The sequence below is a fragment of the Eurosta solidaginis genome, chromosome 4, assembly GCF_040869045.1.
Source record: "Eurosta solidaginis isolate ZX-2024a chromosome 4, ASM4086904v1, whole genome shotgun sequence".
NCBI lineage: Eukaryota > Metazoa > Arthropoda > Insecta > Diptera > Tephritidae > Eurosta > Eurosta solidaginis.
The window spans coordinates 34,594,183-34,616,680 of NC_090322.1; the positions used below are offsets into that span (position 1 = coordinate 34,594,183).

Consider the following 22,498-nt stretch of genomic DNA (forward strand, 5'->3'; position numbering starts at 1 on the left):
CGTCGTGAATTAATAGAAAACGTAAAGAAAAAAAGTGTCGTGTGTGATTTTTTCGTTGTAATCGTGGTTTTCGTTAATTCGCGCGAGTTATGTGGAATGCCCCATATAAAAAAAAAATAAAAAATAAAAAAAAACTTGGAACATAGTTGTTTTAAGTAATGCTTGCTCAGCAGTCCACATCAGGCCACCCACACAATAAATAAAGTAAATAAGATACTTTGTTGCAACCAGCAAAACTGGGCTTTGTGTATGGTTCCACTTTGGAAGCATACAAATGTACAAACATACATTACCTTAATATAAAACCAATTCAGTTAATGCCTCTGCCTATGTTGTTCTACAGAGGCATTCAAATATACAAACTGACATACCCCAATAAGCATAATAAATAATAATGCTGACTGCAACTATGTTGCAGCCAAAGTACATATGTGGAAATATGTGAATTTTTGGGTGAGCTTGGTAAATAAGTAATTATGTACATATGTGCATCGGAAAGATGCCTCATGTATTTAGGTTAAGCAAAAGATTGAGAAATATTGAAGAGGCAGTTGTTGCCCGGACATCAAAACGACCTGTCGGTCTTAACCTTTATGTCAACAGCAGAACTTTTTTACGCACGTCAACAGCAACACACCCGGGTATGTACATACGTTTTGTATGGCAAATGGCATGCCGTTATAACCCGGCAGGTACACATCTCTGAAAAAATCGATAGTACCTGCGTTAATCACTTGCGCTAAAAAGTATAAAATAGGGTTTACCAGTATTCGGATTTTATCATGCACGTATGATTCGAAGTGAAAGGACGTTTCTGTTTATTTTGTGGAAATAAAAAAATAAAATCAAAGTGAAATGGCACATGGTAAATGGTTTACTCCACGACAACTAAGCGCACTTTCGTACGAAGAACAGCAAGCATATATTCGTCAAACGCTTGAAGAGAGCCAAGAAGAAATAAGTGACCACGATTCAGTAGTTGGTGACGAGGCTTTAGATGAATGGTAGGTGATATTGGTAGTGATGACTCAGACTTAGAAGAGCCCACGTTACCAGAATATGACCCAGAGGACGGCAGTGATTCAGATGAAGAACTTGAAGATGCACCAACTGAAACTGGGGAATATTTTACTGCCAGAGATGGTAATGTTTGGTCTTCGATACAACCACAACCTGTAAGATTCCGTACGCACAACATTCTAAGAAGTGCACAATCTGGACCAGTACGGGCAACGCAAGGTTTGACCATTTCAGAAACGTTCAAATTGATAACGTCAGACGAAATATGCGACATAATTATTCGTGAATCAAATCGAAAGGCAAGGCAATTCTTTGATGATGACAATGCAAAACATCCAACAAGAGAACCGAGATCATGGATTCCCATAACAGAAAGTGAATTTGATGCATATTTGGGCGTACTTTTGCTAAGTGGCGTTGCGTTACACATTCTGGTTACGTGAATACGAAAGATTTGTGGAATACTAAATCACATCCATTATATCGTGCTGCAATGAGTTTACGACGATTTTGGGAAATTAGCCGCTTCATTCGTTTTGATAATGGAAACACACGCCAGCAACGCAAACAAACTGACAAAGCAGCAGCAATATCGGACGTTTTTTTGATGCTAAACAACTGTCTTCGTAGATATTACGTGGCAGGAGCCAACGTCACCGTAGATGAACAATTGTATGCATATCGTGGTGGAACTGGCTTCACGCAATACATACCATCAAAACCTGCCAAATATGGGATAAAAGTGTGGTGGGTGTGCGACTCCATTTCGTTCTATCCATTGCAGGTACTATCAATATTGTTGAAAATTGTTGAAAGTATAAATAACTAAATTGAATTTATGATTTTAATAATCGGGGATTGCCCATATTGCTTTTTCAAATGTATGAAAACATTTATTTGAAGCAATTTTTTAATTTTTATAATTTTTCCCAAATTATTAAATAAATTGAATTTAATTTTTCAATGCAGGGACAAATCTATACAGGAATGGCACCGTCTGGTGAACGTGAAAGAAACGTTGGTGAAAGAATAGTCAAAGATTTATGTATCAACCTTTTTGATGGAAGTGGAAGAAATATTGTATGTGACAACTTTTTCACTAGCTACAACTTGGCAAAATCTTTGATGATAGACAATAATTTATCTATATTGGGTACTTGCAACAAAAGGCGTACATTCGTGCCAGCAGCATTTGCCAACCCCAAGGGACGTGAAGCTGAATCGTCAATGTTTGGGTTCTATAATCACGTTACGATGTGCTCGTACGTGCCCAAGAAAAACAAGGCAGTTGTATTATTGTCCACTTCTCATTATACAACAGAAACGTCCGGTCCTAAGAAGAAGCCATTGCTTATATTGGACTACAACAAAACCAAAGGTGGAGTTGATAGCATGGACATGTGCTTGTCCGAATATAGTACCAAGCGGCGCACAAATAGATGGCCTTCGGCTTTCTTTTATAATATTGTGGACGTTGCTGCGTTTGCTGCATACATAATATACGTTGACAACAACACTCACCTGAAGTCATATACAAGCCGCCGTAGGATGTTTCTCCATCAGCTAAGTGAGCAACTATGCATGCCAGAAATAGAGATAAGGGCGAATAACAGCAGAATATCCAGAGTTTTTTCAACGCGCAACGCCATCGAAGCCATGATAGGTAGGACCATCCGAGTTGTGGATGCTGGAGCACATGAAGCGGAGGAGCGTGATAGTACGGGACGCCTAAAAGTAAAGGGGAATTGCTACATCTGCTCCAAACGACGCCCTACTCGTAAAGCATGCACATTATGCAACAAACCAGTGTGCGCAGAGCATTCCAAAGACTTGCCGCAATGCGATAAATGTAATTGAATTTCAATAATTTTAAATTTTTTCGTAGTTTTTTTAATATTTTTTTCATAAGTATTTTATAATTTATAATAATTTTTATGCCATAAGTATTTTTTTCACTCAAAATAAACTATACTTTTCAAATATTATCATATTTGCATGCGATTTACTATACATATGGTATGGTATACCCAGGTATGTATGCTGTTGACGTAAGGGTGCAACTTTGTAAATGGGCTTTATCTACCAAACGGATGATCCAATCCTAACCAAAATTGGGACTATTGCGTAAAACAGTTTTCGCTAGGATATCACGAAATTTCAAGTCGATCCGATTATCCAGTTCAGAGCTACAGCGTTTTGAAAACGCAAAACATACCCAGGTATGTTGCCGTTGACATAAGGGTTAATCGGTAGTTAGTAAAAATCAATGAATAAAGAATTTTTTAATATTGTAATAAACCAAGTAAAAGTCTTCTCTCTTAAGTGCGGTTACGAAACGTAAGTAGTACCCGCCCAACGTCTAACGTAACGACGTAACTCGCGCGAGTGAATAGTGTAAAACGCGGGCATTTAACGTTTTCGTCGTTAATTTGTGATTAGTGTAGTGTTTTAGTGAAACCATAAAATATGCATATACATACATATGTGTACGTATATATATTGCATATGAAAAGAGAGGAAAAAAATGTGTTAATGAAAACCTATGAAAGGTCACACAAAAAATCCTTCACCAAAGCAGAGCAACAATTATAGTGAAAATTGTGTCATTGTATTTTTTGTTACGATTCGCAATAAAATCATACGATCGTATGGTGTGGCAACATAGTAGGGTGTGCAGTGATTTTTTTTTATTGTGGGAAAAAAGAAAAATTTTTTTGTTATGTGGTTTTGTTTGTTGGTTTTTTGCCTCGAAGAGCAAAAACTTAATTGCAATATGTTGCATTAGGGTGTCTCCATCAGTCTGAAATTTCTTATTTTTTTTTGTTAGAAAAATATTTTTTTTGTGTAGATACTCTTTTACTTCGAAAAGTAAAAGGGAATTGTGCTATGTGCCATGTGTTATATTAGGGTGTTCTCAATTGGAACATTTTTCATTTCCGTGTTTTTGTTTTTTACTTATTTTATTTTTATTTTGATAAAAATGGGTGGATGCAATGGAATTGACAGCGATTTTGTTTAATTTAAGTAACGCTGCCTTTGCCATTGTACTATCCTTTTTTTCGTTTCTTCGTAACAAAAATAAAAAATTATATTTATGTGAGCACCCTCATATATAATGCATTAGGCAAAAAGAACAAAGGAAATATTTATTTGAGGGATATTTCATGATTTAATATGTGGTTTGCGAAACCACGAATTTTATGATTGCCTAAGGCAGACCCAAAAATATTTTATTTTTTTGATTTCCATGCAGTCCAATGCACATAGCTATTTTATACATGTTTAAGTGAGTTGCGCTCACTTAAATAATATTCCGTTCCGTAGGTTACTATGCGTTCCGTAAGTGACTTTCGGTCACCTAACCACCCATCTGTGACTTGCGATCACTTTTCCAGTGACTTGCGTTCATGTCACTAGTTATGACTTGCGTTAATACAACCCTGGCTGTAGAGTAGACTGGAGTTGCCATCCAGTGCTTCCAGTCAACATTGTTGGAGTTACCTTCCATCAATATTTTTCTTCCTATAAATACAAGTGCTATGCATTCTCATTCTCACTCTCTTTTTTACGTGGGATATCAACCAAATATCATCAACCAATATCATCTACAGTTACCAATTTTTTATCAACAACTACGGATCGATTACTAACATCATCATCTCCACCACATCTAATCCAGGGAAAACGAAAAGGAAGTATCCATCCACAACCGTAAGTTATATTGTACATATAAATCATCCGAGGTAGCACTTGCGCTGCATTAGTCCCCTAATGCTACCTAACCCTTGCGCGGGCACCATAGTATTCGCGTTATATTAGTATTCTAATCCCACCTAGCCCTTGCGCGGTCGCAAGAAGTATCACATCGTTCAAACCATCAATTTTTTGGCGTAATTAATTAACTTTCATGTAAACAAACTTTTCGTTCCATTGTGGACATATTTATCATTTAAATTGTCACACTTGAATTTCCCATTGTTAGTTTTAAGTGTTAAACTAAATAAATGAATTGCTTTAATTTGAAATACGCATTCACGTCATTGCGTTAGACATTTGGTCCTTGCGAGCCAAATTTGAAACAGTGGCAACGCAAAAAGGTACAACACTGTTTGTACATCGCCATCGCCCCATCCCTAGATTTTCCATTCGAATTTTCAACTCTGCGCGTGTGCTACAGAAAAATAAAAGTTCTCATTAAAACCTTATATATTCCTCAAAATAGCAAAATAGTGCGAAAATTATTAAAGAAGAGGGTTTAAAAGAAAAATCTAGTGCAGTTGTGAAAAACAAAAAAAAATTCATATCGTTATTAAACGCAACATAACCATCATCGCCGCACAAACCAAACAGCCTTGTGCACAAAGCATTTTCATTCAAGAACCCTACCGTGGTCTAACAAAAGACAGGAAAAGGAGCATAGTATTTCAACCACGATGAGAACTGTCCGCATACGCACGTAAGTGCGTATAAATAGCGGCATTTAAGCCCGTTAGATTTAAAGAGAACCGCTACTCCCCACATACGCACATACATATAAATATATCGTTCCAATCTGCTATTTTTCGAATAGCGGGACTAACCCAACAATCGCTTCCATTTGTCGTTCCTAGCTTGCGCTTGCGCTAGCAGCGACGGCAGCCTATCTCCCTTTCTGGCTGTTCATCACATATACGCATGTACATATGTACATTTATTTATTAATAAAGTGCATACTAATTTTCGAAATTTTCAATAGCACACCAAACAACCTCTTTTCCTTATAATTAGCTTGCGTCTAAGAAATGTGACATCAAATTGAATATATTACACATTGTAGCTCGATGGCCAGGATTTGTGCATGACTCGAGAATTTGTCGGAATTTGCGCATTTGCTACCGGTTAGAAAATAGGGAGTTTTATAATGGACTAATTGTTGCTTATACAAAGGTTCTGAATAACTAGGACACTAGCCTAGTGCGAACCTATGAACACGCTAATGTGCCTTTCATTGAGCTCTATAGTTAGCGCTAATTCTAATGAAAGTTTGAATCTAGGGTTTGCCAACTCAAAAAGAACTCGAAACATTATATTTATGTTAATCGTGCTCCACTTTTGTTCAAATTAACTTGTTATTACATAAGTGTTCGATTAAATATGAAAGAAGAAAGGATTTTAAGGAGAATGCTAGCTCTCTCTCTTTAAAAAATTCTCCTACTTAAAAATTGTTCTTAAACATTGATTAACAGGATTTAAGTTTGGCTACTAAACTTTTATATTGATTTCCACGGTGCCAACAATAGGACACACACACATATATTATATATATTAAAAATATCAATTTTATTCATGCGACTGCAACGCAACCATCATTAGTTGATATTTTCAACATCATCGTTGTGAGTAATAGAAGTGGTGTTACTATGTAGTTAATATCAGCGCCCATCAGCAACCACGTATATTCCGGGTATTCGTTCATCGAAAAAATTTTAACTTAGCTTCTCTAACTTCATTTCGAAATTCTAAAATTTTACTTAATAAATTTTCATTTTTACTTATACTCAATTTTGGACAAGAAGAAGGCGGTAGAATTGATCACCCTGCCAACTTCTTCTTTTCCAAAAGAAGAGTGATGTAATGGCACCTATGAACACCTTAATATCAATCAAACAGAATTTCACCACATCAAATTAGTCAGCTGATGTTTCATTTCGTCAACATTCCTATCGTTCATAATGCGACCATGCACGCAAAATAGATATACATGCATAAATTATCCACTTTTCGAGCGAGCAGTCGAGATTTAATAAAACCTTAAGAATTAAAATATATGGGTAATTCTCACTAAATCTTGAAATTCGTGTTCTTTCAGGTTTTACAAAAATCTAACCGACATACGATGGTAACTTTTTTTCCTTGAAAAGAAGGGTATTAAGCCTAATTCTTTTGTGTATAATTTTTGATCCATGTGGATATCTTTAAAGAATAACAAAAATACAGTACCCTCAACATCATTCCCTCACTATGTCCCAAACCCCAGATTATAACACCTCCGAATTTTTAGATCAAAATCTTCTCAAAAATTCTGTTTGCAGCTTTGACTAATTGATTAAAAATACAATAAATTTTCAAACATTTTTTGTATTTTGAATAAAATGTAAAGAACGAGTTTTTGACAATGGTTTTACCTGTGTCCCACAAAAAAAAAATCATTCCCTCACACCTTTACCGACAGTCGATAAGTGAATGTATTTTTAAGAATTCAAACATTACCCCCTTGGTTTTTGATAGTTGGCAATACTGTCAATTATTCGAAGCAGTGAATTCATCTTGTGGTTGCTACAGAATTTGTTTCAACAATTTTTCATTAAAATTTGAAATAATTACATTTTTGGTCGTCATTCCATCACATAAAAAAAAACAGGTAATTACAATATCTAAATATTAATTATTCAGTGAAGTAGGTTGTGAAAGATAGAAAGCATATACACAAATTTAGACGCGGCAAATTGTTATGGTGCAAGATTTGTTTGGTTATGTTTGATTTCGTCATTCCCTCATTTCGATTTGAAATGAGGGAATGACGATTTATGGGAATGAGTACTAACTTGAATTTTTTATTTTTTTGCTAATGTAAATCTTAAATTCATCGTTTCTCTTTTGATTTAGTGTCAAATAATGGCGAAAAAAAAATGTCTGATGCAGAAGCTAAATTAAAAAAAGGAATACGATAGGAAGCGCCGGGAAAACATGAAATCCAGTTCTGAAAAATTAAAAAGACTTCGCAAAAAAGAGAGAGCTAAATATTTACAGAAAAAAGAGAAAGGTCAATTGAAATCTATATCTACTATGAGTTCCAGAGAAAGAAGAATTAAAAAAAGTTCTATGAGATCTTAAAACCAGATCTTTTAAAAAAGCACAAATTACTGCATTTATCAAAACCGTTTTTTACTCATCAAACCTACAAAAAAATGGGGTTTAGAAAAATAAATGATCGACTGATAAAAATTAAAAAAGAAGTAATCGATTTTTTTAGAAAGTGATGAAAATTCTAGGATGTGTCCAGGAAAAAAAACATTTTATCAGATCAAAGGGAAGTGTTAAACAAAAACGTTTGTTAACTGACACTATGAAAAATTTGCACAAAAAATTTCTGACTACAGTCGAATATAAATTAAGCTTAGCAACTTTCTGTAGATTTCGACCTTTCTGGGTGACATGGGCGAACGTAAAAGACCGAAATACTTGTCAATGTGGGATCCATGCAAATGTTCAACTGATGATTTTGAAGTTATATGAAAATAAAGCATTGCCTAGTTACGACTTGACAACATGCAACGTCCATTCAACCAAATGTTTATTAAGAGATTGTGAAGGTTGTAAACATAAAACGGTAGTCCACAGCCAAACCGAATAGTGGTGGTATTTCATCAGTGTACGCATGAAACCACTTCTTTTGAAAAGGACGGAAAAATGAAAACAGTGCGTAAAGCTGGTAAAAAAAGAGATGAAGGTTTCAATTAGAATGCTAGTCGAAAAATTGGAAGAAACATTACCTTTATTCTTTCAGCACGTTGCCACGATAACTCACCAATATCAACCCATTTCAGAACTTAAAAAAAACTTGACTAAGAATGAAGTTCTTATTCATATAGACTTCAGTGAAAATTATTGCTCTAAATACAATGAAGAGATACAAGCAGTCCATTTTGGCGGGGCCAGACAGCAAATCACTCTTCATACGGGTGTATTATATTTACGTGTCAATGATGTTATTAGAGCTCAAACTTTTTGCTCTCTATCTGAGAATACAGACACGATTCAATGGCGGTTTGGGCTCACTTAGTACCAGTTTTTGACTGGCTTAAACGTGAGAGTTCGAATATTCACAGAATCCACATACTAAGCGATCGTCCAGTCAATCAGTACAAAAACAAGTTTATATATATTCCACACTGTATATCATCATATAAATGATTTATTTCCGGGAACGACATTCTTTTCATGGCACTATTCAGAACCAGGCCACGGTAAAGGTGCACCTGACGGCGTGGGTGGTACATCAAAAAGATCTGCTGATAAAGCAGTGGCTGAAGGACAAGATATCGTGGACTTGAGCACACTAAAAAAAATTTTGATGTCTAGATGTCCTTCGATTATTTTGTTTGAAATTACCACTGCTAATATCGAAAAAATAGAAGATTTAGTCAAGTCAAACACTATCATTGCATTTTCGGGAACTCAAAAAATTCGCCAGTTTGTGTTTACTGGTGACGTGATGGAGTTCAGAAGCTTTTCTTGCTCTCAATGTGTGGAAAAATGTAGTCATTTTCACTTGGGATATTACTCATCTCCGGAAAAACCCCGTATTTCAACAAGACGTACTAAAATACAAACGCGATCTCGTGGCGGACATTCTTCGAATGATAATTTTTCGGCCGATAACAATTCTTTGTGATTAAGTGCCATATAATAAAAGTAAGTTTTGCTGTAAGTACTTAATATCATTTTCAGAATGCAATATTAGTATTACTTAATAATTCTCCAGTTAATGTTTCTTAGTAATGTTATACAAATATTTTAAAAAGCAATAAAGATAGGGCTGCCAGACGTCCCGGTTTTAGGCCATTTGTCCCGGTGTCCCGGTCCAACCCTAAAATGTCCCGGTTTTCGTTTACGTGTCCCGGTTTTTAAATCTAAATAAAGAGTCATGAAATCTACCAACTATTCGGTTTGCTTATAATGTGCGCTCCAACTAGTCTGAATACAAGTACCAACGACCGACTTTAATTGTAAAATTGGGTGTATATTTCTTGAATTTTCAAAGTGTCCCGGTTTTGCCCCAGGGGAACCTGGTAGCCCTAAATAAAGAGATTTATCATCAATTAATTGTGTATAAAAATCATTCCCTCATTTCAGTCGTCATTGCCTCATTCTTAAGTTTTTAAAGGGCTCGTATAATTTGGTTAAAACACGTGTATTCTGGGGACCACTATGCTGTTAAAATCTAATAACATAAGTACTACAAAAGTGTCAATAAAAAAATAAAAATTAATAAAAATATTTTTTATTAATTTATTTATATCTTATTTCAAGATTTCGTGAGAATCACCCATATATTGCATTATATTGGAGAAAAAGCCCCATTGAAAACCCAATAAGCCAGTGGAAATTTGTGACGTTATAACTTCTAAACGTATTTAAATATACAATTTTGATTAAAAACAAACCAAAACTCCTTCAATGTGGCAATGGCGTCAGTACCTACACACAGCGACTAGTTCGCAACATTTTCCAGCAATTAAAGGTAAAACCACGCATCTGCTCCTGAAAACTACCGTGCATCTTCTCCTGCACGCCCGCAACTCCTGGTTGGTAAGAACATACAATTCATCATCAAGGCATTATCAATGGGCGTGCTTAATTTGGCAGAAATTGAAATGCATTTTTTAGATTTCCGTAAAATTGAGATTGAATGAAATATTTCTTATCTTCTTTTGTCTGCTTGTCTAGCGGAAAATGTAAATAATAAATAAGTGAGTTTTGCTTTTTCCGCTTATTGGCGCAGATATGCCATGGTTTGTGAATAAAATAGTTGAAACATGGTGACCTTGCAAAACATGAAAAAATTCTTCATATCACCAACCAACTTCATTTTTTTTTTCATAAAAGTTCCGGAACACACCTAATATGTCGTTTCAGTTATGCAAAATCAGAGCTACACTTTGACCGTGTCGCTAGAAGCAGATAGCGCATTTGCCAAAAATTTTTGAATATAAAGATATTGCATGCGCGAACTTCTGTGGAAAGCAGCGGAGCGTAACAAATTCTAGTAGGTCACTTTCACCACACCAAAAACTTTAACACAATTTTTAACATAATTTAAGCACAGAAATACACTGATTGGAGTTTTAGTGAGTAAAAGTTAAAATTCTGAACACATTAGGTGAATAAAAAGTGTACAAATAATTATTAAATAACAAATACAGATAGTGGTAGTTTAACAAATTCTGCTGTGGTAAGTGGTGAATGTGACCTACTAGAATTTTGTGAAGCTTGCCTCACACGATTTTTCGTCTATGCAATGTCTCTATATTGTATCGTTTCTGCATTTGCCCTGTCGTTTCTATGCTACACACAAATATATGTACATATATACGCAATGTATGACAACAATGCTGCATACACAACTATACATAAGTTTGCACTTGTTAAGCCAACAGTAAAATAGATTTTTGAATTTTGATTGGCAGTTGTCTTTCGTCCGCGTCCTGGCGGAGTTGAAATAAAGGGAAACTTGCTTTTAAATCGCCTACTAACACTTTTATTTGTATTACAGTCGTTCCGAAATGGTATGTTTGATTGTTCTTATATATTCAATTCACAGAGATTTTCATAGCCAATTTGGGTTTATTTTCTAACACCCAATTTGGGTTTGCCAGTATCTCAAATTAGGTCAAGTCTTCAAAAAAACCTAATTTGGTTTCAAAAACTGTGGAACTTCAGATTTGAATTGGGCGTTTATTAAGATATCAAATATTGAGGGAATGAATCAGATAAATGATATGTATGAAAACCATTCGACATGTTTTGTTTTTAGGATGATGATTCAGTGAGAAGAAACAACAAAAGACCAGCTGTATTGATTCGTATTTTTTTAAGCTTCCAAACTTGCAAAATACAGTTAATGAAGAAACTAATGTCAGATGTGCAGATGGGCAGATAGCTAAACGTGACTCGCACTGATGTCAATTGGCACCTAACACACAGTTTACGCGACCACACGTCCCAGCCGAACAGTCATCAAGTTTATTAATTAATATAACACTTTTATATACATATTAATGAAATCATTGTATACATTCCTTTTTTATACGCATATACTGTGAGCGCGACTTATGAAACCGTAAAAGTCCCCTCTAAAGCGTAGTATCATTCCATGCTTTTGATGGTAACCCTACTGCATCGTTTGTGAAGTTTATCAACTTGACAGGGGAGAGAGCTTGTTTATTTTTTAAGTTGATGTTGGAGCAGATCGGTTGGTGCGAAGTTAGTTTAAGTGAATAGACAAAAGGTCTAGAACATTTAAAATAATATAAAAAGTAATAAAGTGGAAATGTTTTAAACAAAGAAACCAAAAACTTAACAAAAAGTGCTAAGTATATAGACGGCAAACCAAAAAAATGAAAAAAAATCTTTAAAAATAAAATTTAATATTGGGAAGAATTTTTTTACTTTCCAAATAACTCCCAACAAAGCACAAAGGGGTCGACCTGTTCACAAAGTGAAAAAAAGATAATAATATCATAATAATAATAATATCATAATATATCATAATAACAAATAACAACATAAAAAACATAATAATATCATAATAACAAATATCTCCCAAAAATAACTATTATTGGGACCATAAAATAGTTGGGGTTTAAATATTTTGGTGCAAACGAGCACCTGTATGCCTAGTGGTAGGCGGTAGCGTGGTTGACGGCCAGATAAACCGGCGACCAAACATGCATTTTTTAAAAGGATAAAACATTAATACACATCAACCTCTCGCATAAATTGCCATTCCAACCGCATCTCCAAATCTTTGGTGATGTCCTAGAAATCAGCAGATTTAGCAACCAAACCCAGGATCGAGGAGGCGAGGTAGCAGCTCAGAGGGTTATTCGGTGCCGGACCATGTTTTCTTTGCCCAATAACTAATTTAAATTATTTTTAGTTCATTAAATTTCTTTTAATTGACACAAATTATAACGGCGAGAAGATAGGAAGAAAGACATACATTTTTGTAAAAAAAAAAAAACAAAAAATAAAAAAAAATAGTATCTCTTAGCATAGAATAGGTAACATATAATTTACATATGGATGCTCTAATCTAGACATACAAATTCATATAATGTAGTACGTACAAATATACATATATGTATACATAAATATGCACGTACACACATATTTATACATGCGTACGAAAGCATAAATAAATTAAATCATGTGTATACATTGAAAGGTATCAACTTAGATATATTTGAATTAATTTTCTAAGTTTGGGAATATAATTACCCAATGTTTCCCTCTTATATATAAATTTCACTATGCCACTGGCGTGCGTAAAATCTAATTGGAATAGCGTAAAATATAATTTACAAATCCCTACAAGACGCGTGAGCAGAACGCTGATGTGTTCACCAACACATTCACACAAAAGTATTGCGATTACTAATACATACAAACTTGGTGTTGTTAATTTTTTTTTCATGTTTGCCCGAAACTGTGCGTACCTGTCCATAAATAACTCAATTTGTGTTCCCTTGCATTATTTTCGGTCAGTTTTGCCAACACGAGGACGATATTTGGAGAATATCAGAACAAAGCTATTATTTTCTAAAACGCAAAAGACTTAAAATTTTCAGAGCGCGACGGGATTTTTAAATTAATTAATTAATTAATAAAATAAAGGTTAATATAATAAAAAAAAATATGAAAAGAAGGCATTTTGCTAATTGCTTATCGAAAGAGAAAAAGCTCTTTGACGATAACGTTAAAATGTTTAAAGAACTTGAGAAGTCCTCTCAAGATAAAGTGCAAAGTGTTGCTAATTCTTTGGAAAGTGTTGCTAATCCTTTGGAAAGTGAGGCTAATCCTTTGAGTAGTGAGATTTTGCAAAGTCAGTGTTTGCCAGTTGATAGTGTTCGAAGTAATTGTGATGAAAGCGTAGAAGAGTGTTTAGGTGCCCAAAGTTATTATGTAGAATAGGGTGCAGGTACGGATCTGAACGACTTGCTAAGAAGTTGGGCCATAGATTTTAAAGTTGCTCATAATATTATAGACGGACTTCTTCAGGCACTCCAAAAGGGTGGGATAAAGGATGTACCGTTGTGTGCCAAAACTCTTTTAGACACCTTTCGAGAAAAAGTCTGTGTAGAATCTATGTCAAATGGTGAATTTTTGTACTTTGGTATACAAGACCAACTAGTTTCTAAACAATTTTCATTTTTGGAGGCACAAGAAGAGGTTTAATTGATGTGGGAGTAGATGGTCTCAAACTTTTTAACAGTTCAAGTCGAGTTTTATGGCCTATTCTTGGAGCACTAGTACATTTTCCTAGTGTTGATCCTTTTGTTATAGCTAGCTTCTCAGGTTTTAAAAAGCCTGAAAATATTAATGATTTTATGGCTAAGTTCGCTTCAGAGGCGCTATGCCTTGGTGCATGCATTGGATGACTATATATTTGTCGTCCACCAACAGTGCCCGCATCAGTTCTTCATTGACGGTGGACGTTGGAGGACGTCGTAGGATTTTAAAATCTCTTCGCTTTTATAATACCTTTTCTAAAGTAGCTTGATTATATGTTAAAGTGGTGGTACACTCATAAACCAATAGTGCAACAAGTACGTAAAAAACCAATAAGAAAAGTTAAAAAAATACCTACGTATCATTACCTTGCATGTCAGTGCTACTTTTGTGCGACAATTACGAAGAAAACAATAGCAATGGAAGAAACCAATACAACTCAGAGCCAAGCAGTACCTCTGACACAGATACCGAATACACCCACTCAAGATATAATAGAAAGCGACAACGAATCGAATCATTCTCATCACAGTCTACAGAAACGGAAAGCAGCACGAGCTCTAGTGATATCAGAAGCATCCGAAAGCGAGTCAGAAGAAGACGAAGAAAAACAAGAAAACAGCGAACCAGCCCACAGCAGCGACGAAAATCAAGAAGAATTATACACACCGAAACAGTTGAGGAACAAAATCCAACAGCTTTCCAAATATATTGCGACTACATCCAGTCAAAAGAAACTAGAAAAAGCATATCTCGATCTGAAATATTACAAGAATCAATTGAACAATTACAATTATCCGAAAGAGAAGAAAATGAAAATTGGGAAATCATCGACAACACAAGAGACAAAAATAACGAAATTAGACCAAGAAAAACTGACAGGAACATTCCTCTCATTTCTATTAATAATATGGGACAATCATCAAACAATGAACATCATCGAAAAAGTTTTACAGAAAGCAGGACAAATAGCAATAGAACAGAAACTATGGGATTTCAAAAAGATGATATACATGTATCAGCACACGATCGAGCAAATATCAGCACGCTACAAAAAAGCAATAAATTATACAAATTGTTCTTTCATGCATTTCAAGAAACTCCTCCAAGACAGAGGATACTACACGATATTTACCAACGAAAAACTGACGGAACAACAGACAGAATTATTAGTAAATGCTTGGCAACAGCATACCACGGAAGCATCTTCATCGTCGCACAACACGAAGATCACTACCACGTCGTCCACGATTGCCAATACCGAGGAAGTCACTGCAGATGCACAAGAATTGAATCTATTTCAGACGAAATCCATAGATATAAACGACGATCTATTCCAACCATCCACTTCAGTATCGCACATTGGCTCAATCTCACAAACTATCTCGAAAAAGATGAACGATCAATTGATTTCATACAAATCGCAGGGAGAAGTGGGTTGGAGCACGCATAATAAAATACGTGTGGCAACCATGTGAAGGTTTAAAAAATTGTAATAAAAAACCATATCCTTTATCATTATATCATTTATTCAAAAAATTTAATATTTTATAAATAAAAATTATAATCAATACAAATTACATTATTTATTTCTTAAACCTATCAAATCCCGTAACCCTTGCTGCAATCTGTCTTATCCTATCCAATTCTTCACTTGTCGCTGATACCAAATTACCACTAGCAAAATCGGCATCACCAAAACGCTCATACGGTTGTGAATAATTCTTCTTATTCCATGGAGTAAAAATAGCTGCTCTAGATTGCTGTCGGTCCCAATAAAGAGTTGTTAAGATTTGATGTGCGTGTGTTCATTTGCGACTCCCCAGCTAGGGCGTTTGTTAGTGGTGTTATGTCATTTAATGCCAAACATGGATGCCCCAGGTGTCATATAGGGGGTGACTGGGATGGGAAAGTATATTTACCCACAACGTCTGGTATACCCAGGACGGATATAAGTTTTGAGAAAAGAGATCATGTGTCTCACCACAGTCCTCAATTCAGGCAACAGAAAACCGTTTTAGAAGATGCCGGCTTTAAAATGGTTTCTCAGTTTCCACTAGACTGTATGCATTTGGTAGATTTAGGTGTCGTAAAAAGGTTTTTAAAAAGTTTGAATAGCGATGCAAATATCCGAAAGATAAATGAAAATATTAAATTTATTTCGAATTACTTTCCGTCTGAATTCTGTCGTACTGCGAGAAGTTTAGATGAAGTTAGTCGGTGGAAAGCAACGGAATTCAGACAGTTCCTGCTATACACAGGCATTTTTGTTTTAAAAGACTGCATAAGTAGTGAGTTGTACTTCCTTTTCCTACTACTACATACCGGCATTCGACTTCTTTCAAGTGAAAGGTCGTTTAGGTCTGAGGCTGATGTTGCCCAAGATATATTAGAGCATTTCGTCACGCAGTTCAGTATAATGTTTGGGAAGGAAAGCGTTACTTTCAACATTCATGGTTTATTACACTTGTCAGAATGTGTCAAAGACCTTGGTCCTTTAGATTCCTTTTCTGCTTACAGGTTTGAAAATTTTATGCAATTTTTAAAAAAGATAGTAAGAAAACCAAATCAAATATTGCAACAGCTGTTTTTAAGGTTGAAAGAAAGGCAGGATGTAAGTTCATCGATTCACAAACCTTCCAAGCTATGCTCTTTCGATATTGATTTAAAGAAAGATAAAGACTGTTTTTTTTATAGCAAAAAAGTCGGCCCTATAAAGGTAGTAGAACTTGTAGGGTCAGGAGAATTGGAAATAGTGCAATGTACTGTTTTTCGGAAAACGCAAAATTTTTTCGATGTACCTGTTAGCTCCTCCGATAGTTTAGGTATTGTTGTTGCAAGTGAGCCAAGCTTAAATTTGGTTGATTTAAAGAGAGAAGATCTTGATTACAAGTACTTCTGTATCCCTCAGGAAAGCAAATTTTTGCTTATACCCCTTCTTCACCACCTATTCCATGAGTTTTCCAATTAAGCCACTTTTTCCTAACCCTTGTTTCATAAACTTTCAATAAAGTAACACTTTCCACACTTTCGAATAAATAAATCTTAAAAATATAATTAAAACGTATCCTTTAGCTTTTGATTCTAAAGTTTTTGAAGAGTCCAGTTACAAGAAGTGCAGTTATGGAATCTACAAATAATGGTAAGAAAATCTCTTGTACATGATTTGTACATAAGTTAACTTTCAATAATTTTCAGCGAATTCTTTCAATAAAGTGTTTGCAACGAATATACGTTTTAATGAGGCTACATCTGAAGCCGAAGGTGCTGCCATTTCCTCAGCAGGAATGGTAGTCGATCAGGCTGAAGGACTGCTACAAGGAGATCAGGCTGAAGATGTTGGAACCAACCAAATTGAAGTCAACCTGGCAGGACCTAATGGTGGTAAATTTTTTAAATTTTCATTTGGTTGTTTTAAACCCCCCTTCTAGAGTACTACCTTTCGTTTATACACAAATCATTTGCCCACATATAGTTAAAAATCAAATATCCCCATGTTATTTGTATGTGAAAACAAAAATCGTGATAAACACCACTTAACTTTAAAATTAAAAGCTTAAATGTTGATAGACCATCTCTTTGAATGTCCTTAACCATATTTTCACTATACCAAAAGAGAAAGCTTTATATTTATTCAGTCCGCCCTAATACATTTGCACATCGATTGCTGCCCTATCGCAGAATGGGATTGCACACCGACCTATTTCAGACTTATTTTTTAGAAAACAGATAATCCAGATGTAATGTTTCTATATTTTTCCATTGTCCAAGCAAAGAAATGATTGCCAAGATGAAAGCTCCATGTAATATCATGCCAGAAGTTACATTTAAAAGTATAGATGCACCCTTTAATACAAAGACGGGTATAATATTCAGGTGTAACATGATAATTAAATTTAATAGCGCAGGATTGAATAAAGGGCCCTCTGGTTTAGCAAAAGAATTCCCACATTGCAACAAGTCATAACTGGAAACATTCCCCGACATAACGTCGCTGCACTTTCCACCACTATTAAAGCAGAACCAGATATAGTAATCACAAAGAAATTTGCTATGTAGAGCACCCCATTGCGGTAATTCTTTACTTTAGCTCACAACTGCTACAACTCGACCGCGTTTTGATCCCAGGACCATGAATCCGAAAGCGGAAATTCAAAATTTTATTTCTGTCAAAAGATATTTCCAAAAAACCAAAAAATGGCCCCGAAGCACTGCGAACCCGGGGGTGGGATCCATATTTTGGTAGTAGTGCAGTTTACGGTACCCACCCTAAAGTTGGGCTAAGATTTTCGAGTGAGGTATTAATCTCGAGAACAATAATCCGAAGGCGGAAAAGAAAAATTTTATCTCTGTCCGGAGATATTTGCAGTTGAAGTTGGCGATTTTAATGTGGTTGTTGTTGTGTTTATACCCACAAAAAAAATTGTGTTTCACCGTGGCGGTAGCCACGGTTATACCACACACCCGGACTTGGCATGGCGTAGCCCAAGGTTATTTATTATAAGCGCGGCCGAAGGCCGCCAACGCAGAAATGTGTTCTGCGCAAAAATACTATGGATCCCACCCCGGTTTCGGAGGGGCCCGGGGTCTTTTTTTGGTTTTTCGTTAATATCTTTTGAATGGATAAAAAAAAGTTAACTTCCGCTTTCGGATTCTTGATCTAGACGTGAATACGCGTCTTTTGATACCTCACTCGAAAATTTTGGCCCAAATTTCGGTGGGTATCGTAAACTGCACTATTACCCATATTTTTTGCGCAGAACACCTTTCTGCATTGGCGGCCTTTGGCCGCGCTTTTAAAAAACTACTCTGGGTGGGTCCAACACCGGTTTGGAGACCACAACTATATCCGCGCAAAACACTTTTACCCACAGTTTTTCTTGTGGGTACCACAAAATCATCAAAACAACAATCACATGAAAATTTTCAAATTTGTTTGCAAATATCTCAAACGAAATAAACTTTTGAATTTACGCTTTTGGATTCGTGATCCTGGATCCAAAGCGCGTCTTTTAACACCTCTCCTGATATTTTTGGACGAGTTTTAGCAGTTCTGAGCTAAAGTAAAGAATTACCGCCCTTGCTATCAATTCACTGCACTATTTATTTATTTTGCATTATAACAAAAGTTTTTTGGGCTTGAGAACTGTCTCACATCCAGTTTGATATGGGTTAGAGTTATTTAGTTACTCTATACACCAAGTTAATCACCAGTAAAGTTTTTTTCATTCCTAAGTGTCTTTTAAACTTGCACGAATATTTTAGCCAAAGGTAGATATGTGCAACAAAATTAGCTTGATCAGCTGACTTCTATCGTTTTCAATGCCCCAACAAGAAAGCTATCAGTTAGGTAGCTGTGATGTATATTACATATTGCGGTACATAAAGTTAGTTGAAGCTTTTTCGACAGATAGCCAATAGAAAATTATGTCAAAAAGCTGTAACTAACTTTTAGTTCTTAACTAAGTTTGACTATGAATACGCCCCATTGTTTTGTATAAGATATTAAACATATATTATTCTTTTTATAGATGTGCTGAGAGTTTTGATGGAGATTATTTATAAGATATCAAATTGAACAGAATGTAAGAAGTAGGGTAATAGGAGACGGAGGAAAAATAGCATTAAAATTCAGAATGATTTTGTATTTAACTAGATATTTGTATTTTACAATATTCATGCAAAGTACTTTTTGTATTCTTTAAACTTAGCAACGTACACTCAGCTATAATCAAAGCGTACTAATGAAAATGGTGGAGGAAATAAAGCAAGATGTAAGTATTGTTTTTATTCAATTAATTTTACTTTTCGCTTCAATTATTCTCTAATGGCTTAGGATTTTTTGTGTATATACAAATCTTTGCTATGCAGAATATTAGTTTCATTCGCCTAACGATAGATTACTTACTTCCTACTTAATTGGCGCTTAACCGTCTAAACGGTTATGGGCGTCCAACAACGATAGATTATTATTTTAAATATACAGCCCAATTCTCAATCCTTTTCCCGGGGAGATTTCTCCCGTTCTCCATACAAAAATTTGCCATTCTCAACCATTTTTGTATGGAGAACGGGCAAAATCTCTCCGGGAAAACATTGAGAATTGGGCTGATAACGAAAAAAGGTACCGACCATATCTCAACCAAACTACTTTGTTGCTAAAGCTCACATCTGAGCATATAATATTTTGTAACACCGATTTTCAACTCGTTTCTTGTTAATATATATACTTCAACAATAAACCTTCATTTTAAACAGGCGGTACCGAAGAGTGAAGTTTTGGCGCAACAGCACTTAATGCGAGAGTGCAAGGTGACGCTGAAGAAGGTGGAAAGCTCTGTGTGCAAAATTACTGGGGAAGTCAGAGACAAGTACATGGATGAAGTTGCCAGCGCATTGCCTCTCCAGAATGTATTAGAGGTTCTAAGGGTAGAAGAAAGATTGAAGGTAGAGGAGTATGCTGTAGCAATGGTAATTTGACCCAAAAAGTTATCTTTTACCATAATTTAATTTCGCTTTCATACTTTAGAAGGCTCATATGTTCAAAATTAAGGGCATTTCAGAGGACATACCCCGAGTAGTTAAAGAAATTTTTAGTGACACGTTGATGGAAGAGTACAACTGGGCGGGAGCAGCTGGAAAGAAAAGTCTCCAAAAGCTTTCCTTGTTCGAGACATTTCTTCGCGGTAAGATGTTATAAAGAGAGATGTATTATAGATTGTATTCCTATATTGATTTTTGGTACGTTTTTAGATGTATTCATACACCAAGGACATGCATCGTATGAAAAAGGAATGAGAAAGGCGGTTGAACTCAGCCACCACAGGATGACACAAAGGAAATTCGGCAAAAAGCAAAAATTAGTTACTGCACAGACAAGCCCACCAGCGCAATGAATTGTTTCCTCTTTTCTTTTTCATTTAAGTTGGAGCTTTTGAATTTTCGGTTTTTTATATGTTTTTGAATTTTTTTAGTTTGCGGAATATATTTAAGTTAATTATTTACTGTTTTTAAGTTAGGCTAATGTAATATACAAACGAAGTTTTTAAGTTTTCGTAATATTTTTAAGTTAGTCAGTTACTTTTTTTAAGTTAGAATAATGTGATATTTAAATGAAGTTTTTTAAGTTTTCAAAATATTTTTTAATTTAGTCCCAATATTTAATTGAATTTTTTATATAGCTTTTATCATAACTACCTGAGACAAAAAGGACAATTAACTAATAAATAAAAGCCTTTTTGACAAAACATGTTGTGAACAAAATTTAAAAGAAATGAAATTTTAATTAATAATGAACACATAAAGAAAAGCAATCTGATATAAAAATGCAATTTATGTTTTTTTTAAAGAAATTACATTTTTATGAATACTGAATGCTTAAAAAAAGTAATGATCTACACATTTAAATAAGTAAAAGTCATAATAAATAATGCAATATATATATTTTTTATAGTTTTTTATCATAAGTACCTGAGAATGAAAAGACAAACAATTATTAGCTTTTTAAAGAAATGAAATTTTAATGAATACATAAAGAAAAGCAATGTGATATATACGTAAATAGGTAAAAATAAAAAAAATAATGTAAATATACTTTATTTCAAGAAACGAAATTTTAATGAACAATGAAAACATTAAAAAAAGTAATCTGATATATAAGTAAATAAGTAAAACTAAGTGAGAATAAATAATGTAAATAAGTACTATATAAAAGTGCACATATATTGAATAATACACGAATTTTTATATACATACAGTTATGTGAAAAATAATAGGGACAGAGCTGCAATAAAACTTCATTTCAGTAGATTCCAAGTATGCCGAGCAAACTCTATCCAACTAACTGCGTATTATTTTTACTCAGTCTTAACAAAAACAAATACCGTTTGAAAAAACTAAATTATTTTCACACATTTAAAAAAAAATCATTCCGTCTTCAACAAAGTCAATGAACGGTTGTGCGATTTAATAAGGACAGCGTGTCATTTCATAGCCTCGTCGTAAAAATCTTTACTTAAACGTGTATTTTTTAATAGATAAGGTAAAAATAATGTTTGCAGACTGGTATTAATGTCTATTACAATTTGGAATTTTTCGTAATTAGTAGAAAATGGGAAAGGGCAAGCATTGCGATCCGAAAACGCGAGAACATATTAAAAACATGGTGAAACAGGGAAATTCGTACAGAAAAGTGGCAAAATTACTTAATATTTCAAAAACAATGGTAGAAAATGCAGTTAAGTGGATTCCCCGGGTCGAAATGCGTGGCAGAAAACAAAAAATCACACCAATTATAAAAAAGAAAATAATGCGCTGTATAAAGAATAATCCTTTTATTTCATCCAAACAAATTAAAAGTGAGTTAAATATTGATGCCGAATCGTCAACTATTCGAAAAATGCTTACTAAAGAAAATATTAAGTCC

General features: G+C 34.7%; 2 protein-coding genes across 2 annotated transcripts; both read left to right on the forward strand.

Annotated features, from left to right (window-relative positions):
* The first annotated feature begins 959 nt into the window (after positions 1-959).
* LOC137248447 (piggyBac transposable element-derived protein 4-like) lies at positions 960-2,877 on the forward strand. Its single transcript, XM_067779382.1, has 2 exons — positions 960-1,804; positions 1,990-2,877. The coding sequence occupies exons 1-2, from the start codon at positions 1,514-1,516 to the stop codon at positions 2,875-2,877; spliced, it is 1,179 nt and encodes a 392-aa protein (XP_067635483.1). The 5' UTR covers positions 960-1,513.
* A 16,770-nt stretch (positions 2,878-19,647) lies between these two features.
* On the forward strand, positions 19,648-21,420 carry LOC137249590 (uncharacterized). The gene is made up of 5 exons (XM_067781218.1): positions 19,648-19,658; positions 19,785-19,847; positions 20,332-20,544; positions 20,603-20,759; positions 20,827-21,420. The coding sequence occupies exons 2-5, from the start codon at positions 19,818-19,820 to the stop codon at positions 20,967-20,969; spliced, it is 543 nt and encodes a 180-aa protein (XP_067637319.1). The 5' UTR covers positions 19,648-19,658; positions 19,785-19,817; the 3' UTR covers positions 20,970-21,420.
* The last annotated feature ends 1,078 nt before the right edge of the window (positions 21,421-22,498 follow it).